The sequence below is a fragment of the Protopterus annectens genome, chromosome 1.part2 (assembly GCF_019279795.1).
Source record: "Protopterus annectens isolate FY-2018-M chromosome 1.part2, PAN1.0, whole genome shotgun sequence".
Lineage (NCBI taxonomy): Eukaryota > Metazoa > Chordata > Ceratodontiformes > Protopteridae > Protopterus > Protopterus annectens.
This window is the reverse complement of record NC_056727.1, coordinates 881,972,395-881,987,794: the sequence shown is the minus strand read 5'-3', so window position 1 is coordinate 881,987,794 and position 15,400 is coordinate 881,972,395. Positions and strand designations below refer to the sequence as shown.

The window sequence follows — 15,400 nt, the reverse complement described above, 5'->3', positions numbered from 1 at the left end:
TGTAACTGTCTGAACATCCAGCAAATGAAGTTTGTACTCTATTTTGAAAGTTAGGGAAAAATACTGGTAGATTAGACTGATGACTCCTAAGCAACTTCAGAAAATAAAGTGTTAGTCCTGAGAGACACCCTATCCTTATGAAAAACTAGATAGGAGGGTTGCATACACAAGGCTTTAAGCTCACTCTTCTGGCTGAATAGCTACCAGGAAAGCTTCCACAACAAATTTCAAATCAATTGATGCTGCGGGTTACAATGAAGGAGCAACTAAGACCTGAAGAACCATGGTCAAATCCCACAGAGACGGGAGTTTGATAGTCTCAGTAAAAAAAAAAAAAAAGTACCTTTCATAAAGGTCTTACAAATTCTGGCAGCAGCTAACAAGAAGTCATGTACTCACCATAACGTTTGATGTATGTAGTCCATCTCGCCTCATTACCAGAGGGTTCAGAGCAGAATGTCCGCTCCAACACTGCCATACTTTAGCAGTCTTTCAATTGGCTGGGCTAAGATGGTATCCCATGCTGCACTTCTCTATCCCCAGATCTAGTTTGCTGCGAGCAGCAGCACTCACTCCATGCATAACACCTAAAGAAGGAACAAAAAAAAAAAAAAAAATGAAGGGAATTCTGAAACCAGGCCTAACCTCTAGACCCTCCTGGACAGGGGAAGGGGGGGGGGGGGGAGATAAGAATGTGAGGAGAGATGGACTGCATACATCTAATGTTACAGTGAGTACATAACTTATGTAGTCCAATCTCTCCTACATTCTTACCCATGGGACAGCGCCCCCAGCACCTAAATCCTGGGAGGCTCAATGGAATATACTCCTGAGCACTGTGGAACCAAAGGAAGACCTGCCTCTAGATATCACATCTAACTTGTAATGAGTAACAAAGGTGAGGAGATTCCCAAATAGCCGCAGCACAAATATCATCCATAGACAATCTAGCCTGAAAAGCTGTAGATGTAGATACAGGGTAAAGTGAGCCTTCACTCGGAACAGTTTCCCCCTGAAATATAAAAAAGAAATACAACTGAAAATCCACCTAGACAACATGACTTTGGAAAGGGACCCAATTATGTAATCCGAAAATGAAAAACTGATCAGATTTTGAGGTCCTATCGTTCTGTGCAAATAAAATCGTACATCTGCACATCCAACTGATGAAATTTGAATTCTGCCTTGTTCGAGAACGGTAATTCAATGGATTGGTTAAGGTTACTAACAGAAGCTACTTCGGGAAGGATTCGGTCCGAGAGAAACCCTGTCCTTATGAAAAATCAAATAAGGTGGTTTAATTGATAAAGCTTGAAGCTCCGAATCACGTCTGTCTTCCAAGCTAAGAATTTTAAATCACAAGCGGCTGCAGGCTCAAGGGTGGCGAAGACCCTGTAGAACAAACGTCCCAAGGCATAACAGGTTCAGAGACAGGAGGACAAAGCAAAGTGCCTTTCAGGAAAGCCTTACAAAGTCCATGTGCCATTAGACTAGGTTTGTTTGCAAGGTGAAAGATAGAAAATCGCCACCAAATGGACTTCAACAGTTGCGGCAGCCGATCCCAAAGTTGAAAAGCATAGAGGAACTCAAACACTGACGAGATTGCAGTTGTCTAAGGGTCAATCTGTTTGGCATGTGCCCAAATGGAAAATCTCTTCGATTTGCTGTTCAAACCTTCAACCAGGAAAATAGAATATGAGCCACGTCCGGCAAAAAATGGTGAAGCCTAACTAATGACAGAAATGGAGTAGCCAAGCTGTCAACCAGAAGGTCCGAAGAGAAGGACGGAGCTGCCCTGACATGAGTCAGTAAGTCTGGTTGTGGGTCCAGAATCCAAGGAGCGTCCATGAGATAGGGATGGAGAAAGGGGGAACCAAATTTGACGAGGCCAGTGTGGAGCAATCAGAATCATTTTGCTTCCCAAGGATTGTGCTTTCTGAATAACCTTTGACAGCAAAGGAACCGGAGGGAAGGCGTATAGTAGACCGGGAAGCCAATCGTGGACTAGAGCATCCCTGGGTGACTACCCCTGAGGGGGGAATAAGGGTGAAGTAGCTGCTGCATTTGGCATGGAGGGGGCTGGCAAAAGGTCGCAGCAAGGCTGACCCCACTTGCGGAAAATCTGCTCCACAACGACAGTTCAGGGACCACTCGTGAGGCAGCAAAACAGCTCTGCTTCACCTGTCTGCAATCATACTGGACTTCCCCAGAATGTGCGGTGCTACCAGAAAATGTTGGAAGACACTGCCACACTTGCATGGCCTCTCTGCAAAGGTGACAAGACTTGGTTCTTCCCCCCACTGACTGAGCGGATTGCAATAGTCCCGAGAGAAAGAATGCTTGCAACGCCAGTGCTCTCATCTCCAGGACAATGATATGCAGATGCATCTCGTGCTCTTGCCATGTGCCTTGGACTGTCCTGACTAGATAATGCCCCCCACCCCATCTGGGGGGCATCCATGGTCACAGTGGCAACCGGAGGCAAAGGAAAGGGTTTTCCCACATGGAGGTGGTCTGTGTGAAGCCAACTGAAATCCTGTGAGCAGAATAGGGTGAGAAAGTGGAGGACAGACCACTGGGAGAAGAGTAGCCACTGAAGGAGCCTCATATGTAACCTTGCCGGGGGAACTAACAATCTTAGCAGCCATAGTCTTGGATTGGATGACCAATCTTGCCTTCACTCCTCAGAAAGAGCAAGGCGCAAGTCTGTTTTACAACAGATTCTTGTGGCAAAAGAGACCTGCATGGAGCACGGTGTCTAATTTGGCACCTATAAAGGTGACATGATGCAAGGGCAACAAGGCAGATTTTTCCCAGTTCAAGGTGATGCCCAACTGTTGACATAGGTTGACAGTGGCATCTCTGGTCTGAAGTAGCAGATGCCTGGTGGTGGCAGTAAGGAGCCAGTTGTCCAGGTATTGAAATACTTGGAATCTGACGTCTCAAGTGAGACGTCACCACTGCCATGCATTTGGTAAACACCCTGGGAGCCGTGGTGAGAGCAAAGGGCAGGGCTCGAAACTGAAAATGACTGGCTCCCATCCGGAAGCGTAAGTGACTTCTGGATTCCCTGTCCATCTTTATGTGGTAGTAAGCATCCTTGAGGTCGATGGAGCACATACACACTTACAATGGGAGAATAGACTGCAACGTGACCATTCAGAACTTGGACTTCTGCACATGGGTGTTCAATCAGCTGAGATCCAGAAAGTCTCAGGTCCCCTGTCCTTTTCGGCACCAAAAAGAAAGTCCAAGGTGGAACATCCAGCATTTTCTTGATTGGAGGGGGAGTTGACGGAAGGGAGTGATATATCCTCTGGAAATTATTCGTGGAACCCGTTGGTCCTGGGTGATGCCTTACCAGGCCTCTGGGTATAGTGAGATGCTCCGGAAAAGCACAGTCGGGCCTCCCATCAGGAGCAGTGGTAAGGAGAACCACGAAAGGAATCGCGTAGGGAGACCCACGAAATGAATTGCGGTCTTCAAAGTTATGAGGGCCTCTTCTTCCCCTGATGCAGCATCTACCTGAATAACCACCCCCTCCCCTGCCTCTGGAGGAGGACTCACCTTGTGCATCGGGAAAAAACGATTTCTTGAACCACATCTTCCCACCTTATCCTTGGGATAAGGCCTAGAGGGAAGGGAAAAACAGACTCCTACAGCAGACAGTTTTTCCCTCTTGCTTGCACCTAGTGAGTGTCTCACCTTGGTTCCGAACAAAGAGGAACCATCAAACGGGGCATCTGTGAATGTAGACTTGAAGGCCTCCATGAAATGACAAAGGCACATCCAAAGCACGTCTCCTGAGAGACTCCTGAACTTGCTGCCCTACTCACTCCCTCGGCTGCATGAGGGATAAGCCTCATGGAGGAGTTCCAAACGAATTGAGGATAGACATCTGAGCGTTGACTGAGCCACCACCTCAGAAATGTTAGAGCATCTCCAAGCTCCTTTAGATCTCTCTGGAGCCATGTAAAGTGTGATAAGTAGTTCAGTGACTGCAAAGTAAAGGCCGCTGAAGAAAACATACGCTTCCACTTCCCATACCGGTCCATAGTCCTAGACTCCTAGTCAATGGAGCAGAGGATGTCATCGAAGACTTAGCAGTTTTCTCCGGCAGCTCCGAGGATACTGATGGAGCCGGGGATCGCTTTTTAGCCTTAGAATATTTAGCTTTAGATAAGACTCCTCAGAAAGCTTCAGAAGTCCCTTCAAAATCAACTTGTTCTTCCTTTCCTGAAGAACACGCGGGCTAAAAACATGATCAACTACAAGATTCCTGGAGGTGAACCGCTCCCAGACAGTACACACGAGTGTCCAGCGATAGACATCTTATAACTGCACTTTATGCACTTCTTAAAGCCAGCAGGCTTATGCTCCTTAGTATCTTTAAAGTCACTACAAAAACTGAGTCACTAACCCAACAACCAGACCAATGGTCAATCAGCCACAAGCACGGGAACAGAACAAAGTTAACCACAAAGACCTCTAACTTACAGTCCTAGAACACAAGGTCAAGAGGACTAGTTCCTGTAAACTGTCTTAGCCCAAGGAAGTTAGCACACAAAGGTAAGCGAGGGGACAGACTAGGTCCTCCAACTGAAACAGGCCTAGCCCACTGGAAACCGCTAGTGGGATACCATAAGAAACACGCTAAGACAAAAAAAAAAACTTTTCTACAAACACAGCTCAAAGATACACACACAAATAGCTATGAAAATAGCTTTTTTTGCAAAAACCTCTGCTATAAAGATGAATACTTAGCCACAGCCAAAAGCGAGACCACGTCAGAGCTACACAAGCAACAAATGAGATCTGGGTACAGAGCAGTGCAGCATGGGATACCATCTTAGCCCAGCCAATTGAAAGACTGAGCTAAAATATGGCTCAGTCAGAGCAGACATTCTCCTCCAAACCCACAGGTAAGAATGTGGGAGAGATTGGACTACATAACATCCTGAATTTTCTCTTGCATGAAAATGGGATATAGCCGCCAGCTGGACCTTCACTGCGAAGAGCTGGTCCCTTGCTGGAAAATGTGAGAATCTAACTGCTGGAACTGGATAAAGGGACCCAAATTTCTCTGAGAAGCTCAAATGGAAAAACGCTTCCATTTACTATATATTTACATAGTAAATACTATGTATTTCTTCCTGGTACAGACTGCTGTGCCGCTACCAGAATGGACTTAAAAGGGGGGGGAAGAGACCAGGAGTCTTGGCATTTAATGGAACTGGAGCAACAAAGCAGTAAGTCTAGATTCGGTGGGGAATTCCCGAGGGATGACAAATGAGATCCAGAAAGGGAGCAAATATCCAAGGTGAAGCTAAACGAGACTAGGCAGGGAAACCAAATCAGACAAGGCCAGAATGGGGATATGAAGATAATCCTACTCCTCAGTTGAGCTTCCAGTAAGAATTGACAGGAGAGGAAGTGGGGGGTATGCTTAAAGACCAGGTGGCCAAGCATGGACAAGTCTCTGGGAGATTTCCACCCTCAGGGGAATCTGTGCGAAAAACTCACTGCACTTCATGTTGGATGGTGATAAGAGATTGCAGCAAGGCTAACCCCACTTCAGGAAGATCCGTTCCACTACACAAGGGTTCAGAGATCACTCAAGGCAGAAAGATAGTACTGCTCAGTTTGTCTGCCAAAATGTTGGACCGATCCAGAATGTGCTGCTATCAGAAAATGGTTGAAAATCTCCCATTCCCATGCTCATGGCCTCTTGACAAAGTGGATAGGACCTGGTTCCCCCATTTGTTGATGTACCAGACCAGTGACATTGACCGAATCGCAACAGTTCCCAGAGGAGAAGCATGGTCTGCAACGCTAAAAAGCTTGTTCTCTTCTCTAGAGCACTGACATGCAGAACAGTCTTACTTTGGGTCCATATGCCTTGGACAGTCCAGCCCAAGCAATACCTCCCCACCCTAAACAGGAGTCGTCAGTGGTCACTGTGGCTTTGGGCACAGGCATAAAGGGGTGTCCTTGCAGATCATGGGATTGAAGCCACCACATGAGCAACTTTGCACACTTTGCTTAGAGGGATCATAAAGTCTAAGGGTGGATATAACAGACCACTAAACTTGCAATGTCCACTGTAACAATTGTATGCAAACGTGGACAAGGAACCAAATTTATAGCTGCTGCCATAGACCTAGGGCTCTCTGGACCAACTCTGCTGGGGGTGAAGTTTGAAGTACCAAGACATTGAGGACCAGGCTCCGAAGTTTGTCTGGGGTCAAAAATATCATGCCTTGAAGAGAATCTATTCTTGCCCCTATGAAGCCCAGAATCTGGACAGGCTGGAGGACTTTAGGTTTATTGTAATACCCAGCAGATTTGACAACTGAAGGAATTTCTGGCTAGCACAAGTTGATGCCTGGTGGGGGCGGTGAGGAGCCAACTGCCCAGGTACAGGACCTGAACGCCATGAAGCCAGAGACTGAATGTTAGGACCCTGAACTGGTAGGGACCATCCTAGCCGAAAGCAGAGGAACCTCCTGGATCGCCTGTCCCATCAGGACATGGTAGTATGCATCCTCGAGGTCTACCAAGCACATCCAGTTTTCCTCCTGCACGACATGAGACCATCTGGAACCTTTCCTTGGCAATGGATAGGTAGAGAATTGGCCTCAAAGCAGTCATTTTGGCACCAAAAGGAACCTGGAATAGATGCCTGATCCAGACTTGTCTGGGGGCAGAGGCTGGATTGCTCTCGCGGGCAGAGGCTGGATTGCTCTAGCCTAGCAGCTTTTCTATTTCCAAAACTGCTGCGCCTCTGAGCAGGTGGGATGTCGGGGAGGCACCTTGAGAATAGGGGACCGTTTATGAAGGGAATGGAATAACCTCTGGGATATAATTCGAAGCACCCAGCAATCTGATGTTATGGACTCCCATTCAGCTAAGTGCCTCGAAAAATGTCCCGACTGCCTCCAGAGTGGAGCAGTCTGGCAACCCCTCAGGGCTGCTGCACAGGTAGATTGGAAAAGGTATACCATAACCCCCTCTGCCTCTAGAGGAAAAGGAGTCTGGAACGTTCAGAGACTGCAGAGACTTCCAGAACCACAACTTCTGCCCTCGCTGGTTCCTGGAGGACAGTTGAGAGTTGGAGAAATGGATCCAGACTGCCATCTTCACTATGGACTAGTGTCTGACAGTCTTCCCAAACAAGGTTGAATCGTTGGAGCATTTGTGAAGGATGCCGGAGCCAGGCACGATTCATGGCAATACCAGACCTGGCCACCCCAGCTGCTGCCTCTGTGGCAGGAGAGGGAATGCATGGATGTTTGAAGCGGACTTAAGTGGCCAAAACGGACTCCAGGGAAGACTAGTTCAGTGCCCTTATAGCAGCTAGCTGAAGCAAACGTCCACTTTGCAAGACTATTCATAGCCTTAAACTCAGTCTGGAGGATGGACAGAGGAATTTTCCTGGGCTAGTTCCTTTTTGGTGGCCGCCACCATCACCATGGAATCAACTGGGGGACCCTTACTCCATGTTGACTTGTCAGAAGGGCTCACTGTCTGGCCGTTTAGGTATCGGCTCTACAGTGTCTGGTTCCTTTCCAAGCTGTGGTAATGTCCACATACCCAAATAGTAGATGGGCCTGCAAACACCTCCAGAAATACTGACTCGTCAAAGGAAGGCTTTTGGGCAGACCAGTCCCCCATCTCTGGTGGAGTTTCCATAATGTCTTTAAAGTATATTCTTTGGGGGGAGGTGATCTAGGGGAGACTTCCCCAAGTCCCTCACATTGGAGGAAGGGGAGTCCATGTGCCTTCTCTTGCACCGGCATTTGCAGGGATCTCCAGGGAGGGCTCAGTCTTGTATCCCTCAATGGGAACAGTTTGTGGCATATCAGACAGGTTGTCCCTGGGAGGGCTGGATGATCGAAAACTCAACTGCAAGAGAGCAGGGGCAGACTAGAGTGAGGGGTCTCTATCCTCCTTAGTACCCTGTCCACAACGGAGAAGGGGAACCGGCTTCCCTGAAACTTGAGGGATGGGTAACTGTGCTCCTCGAATCTGAAGAGGGGATCAGAACAGAGCCCAAACAGTCTGACCTAGAGGGATGGTATGCCCCAACCACAATGGGGCCGACGACAACCTAGACTCCCAGACCTCAGATAGCTTGGATCAGACTCTAGGGCATGGCCAGAGTGTAGGTCAGAGGGACCATAAGTGCAGACACCCTGACTTCCGGGGCTCCTCTGATCCAGGGACTCAAACCTGGAGATGGACTGGAAAAAGAGCTATTGGGGCAAACGTCTGAGCCAAACTCCCCGCTCTGTGGGGAGGGGAAGCCACCCACTCCCATCTGCAATGGAGTCTGCAAGAACCTTATCATCCAGCCCATGTCCACTTTGGAGAGGCTCCTCCTGGATATGAAGAAAGTCAACACCCAGCCAGGAGGGCCGATGCTAGGGCAACCTCGAAGCAGAGCCTCCTCCGGCTTCGGAGAGAATCTTTTGAGAACAGAGCCAAGGGGAAGAGCCTAGCAACTTGCAGGATGGAGACCACTTAAATGGGGGGGGGGGGTGACTGATCAGAGTCAGCTTGTCTCTTGTGACCCCTCTCCTTGTCTCTATCCTCTTTATGCTTCTCCTTCCTGGCCTCTCCATCACCCTGTTTATAAGTGGGAGAGAGCCCCGGACAGGGAAGGAGGGCCAGAAGCTTGAACAGCCACAGCTGTGGCCGAAGAGGAAGTAGCTGGTTCTGCTGGGAGAAGATAAGCCAGAATCAGCTTGGTCCTGCGATCCCACAAGTCCCAAGGGAATGCATATTTTGCAGAAAGTAAGGTGGGGAACCCCTAAGCAAACCACGCACAGTGTGACCATTGGCTGGCGACAGCTTATGGCCACACTGACCATTTATAAAGTCTTTTTGCAATGCAGCCACCCAACAAAAACAAGGCTAACTAGCCAAACACGCACACCCGCCATGGGTGGGAAGGGGAGGTCTACACTAGGGGAAAAGTTTACAACTTTAAACTTTGAGGGAACCCAAGGGTTAATCAGGGGAAAGAGTTAAACTACATTCTGTGTACAGCAAAACTCCCTTTACCTTACTGGTGCTCAAAGATCCTGCCTTGGCGAAACCGCAGCAAATGAGACACGAGGATTGTAAGGAGTTTGCAATGTAGTATGAGTAAGGGGAGGAGCTTGGAGCTCAGATCTTTAGCTTGGTAAGCAGCAGACTCTGACCCGTATTGGATCAGAATCCCACAGGTTGATCAAATGAAGCTTCAGATTTGTAGTTTTTACTTTATGTTCCTAAATATATTAAATTTAGGATGGCTTTTGTTTTTGATGCATCACAGGCAGCAGACAGGTAGTTCAGATTAAATATGGTCTTGCATTTTCATGGTTTAACAGTAAACTTAGTTTACAGGCATACTTTTGGTAGTCTGCAGCACTAATGAGACTGAAGCAGTGAAACTAAACCCATAATCAAGCTTTTATTCATTAGTACTAGGCTTTTATGAGCAATTACGACAATTTCCCTCAAAGGTGAGAATCAAAACTCTGTAGTGTCCAAGCGGTAGACACCTTAACCATACCCCCCCCCCCATCTTCAAATTAGTAAAACAGAATGGGACAAGATTCCCAATATTGTGCATAATGCTAGACAGTGTAGCACTGAAAGACTGGTCTGAGATCACTTAAGAAAACTGGGGGGGGGGTATGTGAATTACCGCAGTGATGGTCTAAAGCCATATTACACTGACTATTAGTACTTAAAGGAAAAAACATTCATTGAACTGAATGGGTTTCTTAGCAAGCACTCTGGTCCATACCTGGGGCATAGCAATAATGCCTGCAACACCAAGTTCCATACAGAGACGGAGCTGCACAGGTACATGTCCCAAGTGTGGTTCATTACAGCAAATTGCATTTCCCAAACTCCTGTGGGGTGGGCTTGTGCCAGACCCAGCTTTTAAAGTTTGAATCAGCTTACTGCTATGCTCAGAACAGATCAGATTCAGAATCTCAGTACTTCAGTGCATAATGCAACTCCCTTCAACTCAATGCCTCGAGATACCAAAAACTACAGCTTACCACAAAAAGTATCAAAAAGTGCTGCCATAATCAGGAAGCAGTATGACAGCTAGTCTGCCATAATCAGGAAGCAGTATGACAGCTACTCTGCACAGAATACAAAGTTTTAATTTAAAATGTAGCTATTCTGATGAACATGGTTTTAAAACTTCAGAATGCCCACAAATGAAAAAATGGTTAACACTTTTCAATTTAACACAAGAAAGTTCTGCACATTAAAATAAAGCTAGGGCCCAATAAAGGGAAACCACAGTACGAAAGTATAGACTTGTGCAAACAACCCCCCCCCAGTTGCTCCACTGTAATGAACGATTTACTTTGCTACGGCGCCCAATTCAAAGTAGACTCCAGTTATGTCTCAGCATCACCATCTCCTACAAAGCTGTATGGATTACTAGAAGATACTTTACCATTTCTGTAGTCATCCCTGACACTGCTGAAGCTGTACCAGTAGCTGTTCCTGCAGTCAGTGTTGCATCATAGCTTGCTGCACCTGTAGCAGAATACTTCTGAGTTGAAGTGCCGTAAGGATCTGAAACATTTAAGCCATAAGGATCTGAAACATTTAAATTGTTAAACTTAATTGAGGGTCTCAAAAGAAAAACAGAACAAAAACTCACTTGTCAGGATAACTTTCTTACCTGCAACAGCCATCTGGGTTCCACCCAAACGCATATCTCTCTCCCTCTGCATAAAAGAAAAAGCTTGAGTATATGCTCAATTTTTACTCCTGTTCACCTCAAAACTTTAAGCACTATACATTTGCATTCCATTGCTTTGACATTTTTAGTTTCTCCTGTTTAGTATCTCAATCCAGACCTTACTTCAATGCAGTAGTTATGCATTCCTTCAACAATAAAAGACAAATCTACTTTAAAGAACTCCTTGCATGCCAGAACAAAGCTGCACACAATCAGTAAACAAGCAAGGTACTTAAATCTGAGCCAGCCTGTGCTAATGTCAAGAGTCTAATGAAGCGCTGGAGGTGTTCTTAGTTTGTAACAATGCAGTACAGAAGTCTGCAAGCAGCCCTCCGAACGGCTCAAATCATTTCAAAGTATTCTTCACCTAAACATATTTCACTAGCACACAAGTTGGCAAGCTTGAACATATTCTAAATAGACCATGTAGTCTTCGGTTTAATTCTGAAATTGCCACTTGTAAAAAAGTGATTACAAACCCCATGGTTGTAGGTTATCCTTCACCTATGAAACAATGATTTAACTACCAACTCAAAACAAACTACAACCAATAATTTAACTTGGTCATTCATACAAAAAATGAAGTGCCTTCCCCAAACACAATTCCAATACAAATGTTAGAAACTGATCACTGCTAGTACTAAAACCATTCCACATCTTGTATTTAAAACTTATCCCATTACTATTGCAGGGTCTTTTTAAAAGGCACATACCCAGTTCAGTATCCTAGCTAAAAAGGATAAGCTTACAGAAAATGAAATGGGACATAACCAGTAGCCATGCTCTTTAGTGCCCACAGTAGTTTGTGCAACAGCACATTTACAGTACCAGAGGAATTCTAGTGAAACATGCTGTTGCCTGGTTGAGGATTAACCCTTTATGCTCTGCAACCACTCCCTTTCAAGAGATGCAAACAGCTCAACTAACTCTAAAGGAACCATGTGGCCAACCTGTTTTTAATCATGTCCAAGGATCAAAACTGCCTTTCGATCCAAATGTACTTGTTCGTTAAGGGCAGTATACTACTAAATGCAAAACAGAAAGCACCATCTGGCAGCTTGGATGTTTCCTGGTAAACATCCAATGAAGCCAGCTGGTTCCAGAGGTACCCATTTTAAGTGAAGGCCTTGGAAGAAACACTCTAGTACTGTTGCAGAACATAAAACTATACAAAAAATAAGACTACAAAATCTTAACACATGACAAAGATGCAGCTCCTGAAAAAAAAAAAAAGCAGTTGAGGGCTCCACAAGTATAAATGGTCAAGTATTCAGATTACAACCAAAAACAAACCGAAGCCTTAGGTCATCCAGGTTGATCTACCACCCTAGATGTCAAAAGGTAGATTACTCCAGCAATGGATTACACTGGCCTTTTCAGTGACTATACTCTGTAGAGAACTTAGAGCCTTGTTTGTGTGTTCCAACACAAACACTTCTAGAATCCACACCATCACTGCCTTTAAGACTGAAGAAAGCAGGTGTGCATACTATGTATGCAGAGATTTCAAAATCCAGCACATTTACAGCCAAATACAAAGGTCAGCTTTAAGTCTTACAAAGTTATACTTACTGGATCCATGCTGTATCCCATTCTACTGTAAGTATCCTCTCTCTGGCGTCTCATCTGTTCTTCCACCTCACGTTGGCGCATAATCATTTCTTCCTCTCTTCTTCGCCTCTCTTCCTCCTGTCTACAAACAAGACCTGATTTTTCAACAGGGCAGCCAATTTCAAGTATGCACATTTGGCAAAGCAGTGCAGATAATTTCTGGTTAGAAATTTCTACAAACCTTTGGTAAGGTTCCAAATTACTAAGTATTTTAGGCATAAAAACAGCTTAACGCATTGAATGTGCAAGTACCACTTCAGCTTGTACCCATACTACTAGAATACTACCTGAAAAGTGACCAAAATAAATCTGAGCCCTGAACAGATATTAAGGCAGTCTGCAGCTTGCAGTCAAAACGTCTACGCCTCATCCCACTACCTTTACATTGCTAGTTTTTGTTTCCAATACCTAGCTTCTGGGAAGACAGCAATCCAGTTAACACGTGTAAAGGTGGTATCGTACTCCAGTGGCATTCCCATTTCAAGAAGGGAAATTTCTTGTGCCATGAGCCAGTTAAGCAAAGGAGTATCTGGCAGGGATGTTGTAATGACATTGAAATTGTACAGAGATGCAAGATTCACTGAAAATTAGTGGCAAATCAGTAACAGTATTCATAGGTTCATACTAGGCTATCTGCCCTAGGGCATTTATAAGCCTAGCCAGAGTGTGTGTGGCTTTCACCACCCCTTAGAATGAGAATACTATACCCATTAGTTTGCTGTGCCTCTGTCCAGCAGTGATAGAGAGAATTCCCAGGGTAAACCTACGATCTCCCATCCACTTGTCAAGATTTCTCTTGAACAGAGTCAGTGAGGGGCTCTGCCTCACATGGACTGGGATTCTGTTCCACAGTGTAGGGAGTCTCTGGGTGATGAATCTGTCCCTCCAGCACGTCCTATTTATATCCGTGTTGAGGTTTAAGTCTCTTGCTCTCGTGGCTCTGGTGGATTTGGATTTTTTTGAGGTGGAGCATGTCCCATTAATTCCGGGTTGGACATGGCCTTGTATGTCAGGCACACCTCTGAGCAGACTGTATGCGACTGAATAGAGCTGGAGTTTCTTCAGTCGGGCATCGTATGACATATGTTTGAGCCCCTTTATCCTTTTGGTGAGGAACTTTTGGGGTCTTTCAACTGCTGCAGGTGTCGGGTAAGGTACATTCCGAATGGGGCGTTGTACTCAATCATTGGTCTGATAATGAGAAGTTATGTACCTACCATAACGTTCCATGTTAGTTGTCTTCTCTCGCCTTCTTTCTTGCTTGATGGGTTCGGAGCCGATCCTCGGCTCCGACTCGGCACTTGCTAAGCTCGAGAGTCACTTACCAGCTCGAGGCAGCCCCATATCCCATGATGCAAGGCGGTAAGTACCCAGATCTCGTTTGATGACAATAGGCAATAGCACCTAGCATAATAACTTCCAAAAGGAAGAAAGAAGGGGAGAAAAACCCTGAAGGATGGTAGAAGGACCAACACTGTATGGTCTTCAGAAGCATACTTCCTTGTAGAAAGAAAGGTCTGTCCAAGCCTGGGGGAAGGAGGGAGGGTTACAAGAAAGAAGGCGAGAGAAGACAACATGGAACGTTATGGTAGGTACATAACTTCTCAAAGTCAATCTCGCCTTCATTCTTGCTTGATGGGACCGCGTCCCTAGCACCTCTATCCTGGGTGGCTCAATGGAACAGACTCTTGAGAACTGTAGAGCCAAAACTGGCTCTGTCCCTGGAGGCCAAATCCAATTTGTAATGGGAAACAAATGTATGAGGGGTGGCCCAAGTGGCTGCTGCACAAGTAGTGTCTAATGGAAGTCTAGCTTGAAAAGCTGTGGAAGTGGCTAAGCTTCTGGTTGAATGTGCTTTAGGTTTTGAGCACAGCTGTTTTCCCCTGAGCTGATAAATTTCAGACATGACAGAAGAAAGCCATCTAGACAAGGTCACTTTTGAAACAGGAAGGCCTTTCTTATCAGCATAACAGAGTTGATCGGATTTCCGGAATTGTTTTGTTCTGTCCAAATAATATCCGAGTTGGCAGTGGACATCAAGATAATGTAATTTTTGTTCCGATCTGTTTGAATAGTTTGGGAAAAATATAGGAAGATCAATAGCCCGATTCAAATTAGTCTTTGAGGCGACTTTGGGCAAAAAGGTCGGATTAGTTCTCAATGATACTCTGTCTTTGTGGAAAACAGAATAGGGGGGGCGAACAGATAAAGCATGAAGTTCAGACACCCTCCTAGCCGATGTAATAGCAACCAGGAATAAAGTTTTCCATGAAAGAAATTTCAGGGAACATGAAACAGCTGCCTCGAAGGGAGGAAGAATCAAGGATGTCAGCACTAAGTTTAGGTCCCATTGAGGACTCCCGATTGGAGGTTTCAGGAGAAACATTCCTTTCAAGAAGGCTCTACAAAGCCTGTGGGACAATGTTGTGATCTGCGAACCCAACATGAAAGTTCGAGATAGCGGCCAACTGAACTTTTACACCGTGGAAGAAGAGGAGCCCGCGTGAAAAATTTCCGCTAAGAAATCCAAAACTGCTTGTACTGGAGCAGTGAAGGGATCAATATTTTTGGCTTTTGCCCAATAAGAAAAACGTTTCCATTTGCTAGTATAAATCCTCCTAGTAGAGGATTTTAAAGATGCTACTATGATGTCAGGATTAGAGATCATAGGAAGCCTGGCTAAGGAAGGAAGTGGAGCAACCATGCTGTGAGGTTGAGAGAAGGAATAGACTTCTGAGCTGACCCGATTGGTGAATCAGAAGATCTGGCACTGGGTCCAGATGCCACGGCTGCACCAAAAGGTGACGGAGGAACAGGAACCAAATTTGTCGAGGCCAATAAGGGGCAATGAGAATCATTTTGGCTCAAAACTGTGGCTTTCTGGATTACTTGTGGGATCAGAGGAAAGGGAGGAAAGGCATAAAGAAGTCCCTGGGGCCAATCCTGGGTCAGAGCGTCTCTGGGGGGGATGGCCTGGCAGTGGGAAGAGAGAGAAGAAGTCTGGGCATTTGCTGTTTTGGGGAGTAG

General features: G+C 45.8%; 1 protein-coding gene across 3 annotated transcripts in view; it reads right to left on the bottom strand.

Annotated features, from left to right (window-relative positions):
• SFPQ (splicing factor proline and glutamine rich) overlaps positions 1–15,400 on the bottom strand; it is a 304,377-nt gene that overhangs the window by 216,003 nt on the left and 72,974 nt on the right. For 2 of the 3 annotated variants that reach the window (XM_044059395.1, XR_006363177.1), the window contains exons 7-9: positions 12,335–12,455; positions 10,703–10,748; positions 10,472–10,617 (exon numbers count right to left, since the gene is read on the bottom strand). In XM_044059395.1, the coding sequence (XP_043915330.1) occupies positions 10,472–10,617; positions 10,703–10,748; positions 12,335–12,455 (313 nt within the window). The remainder of the gene's footprint in view (positions 1–10,471; positions 10,618–10,702; positions 10,749–12,334; positions 12,456–15,400) is intronic. The other variant, XM_044059403.1, reaches the window with a different exon arrangement.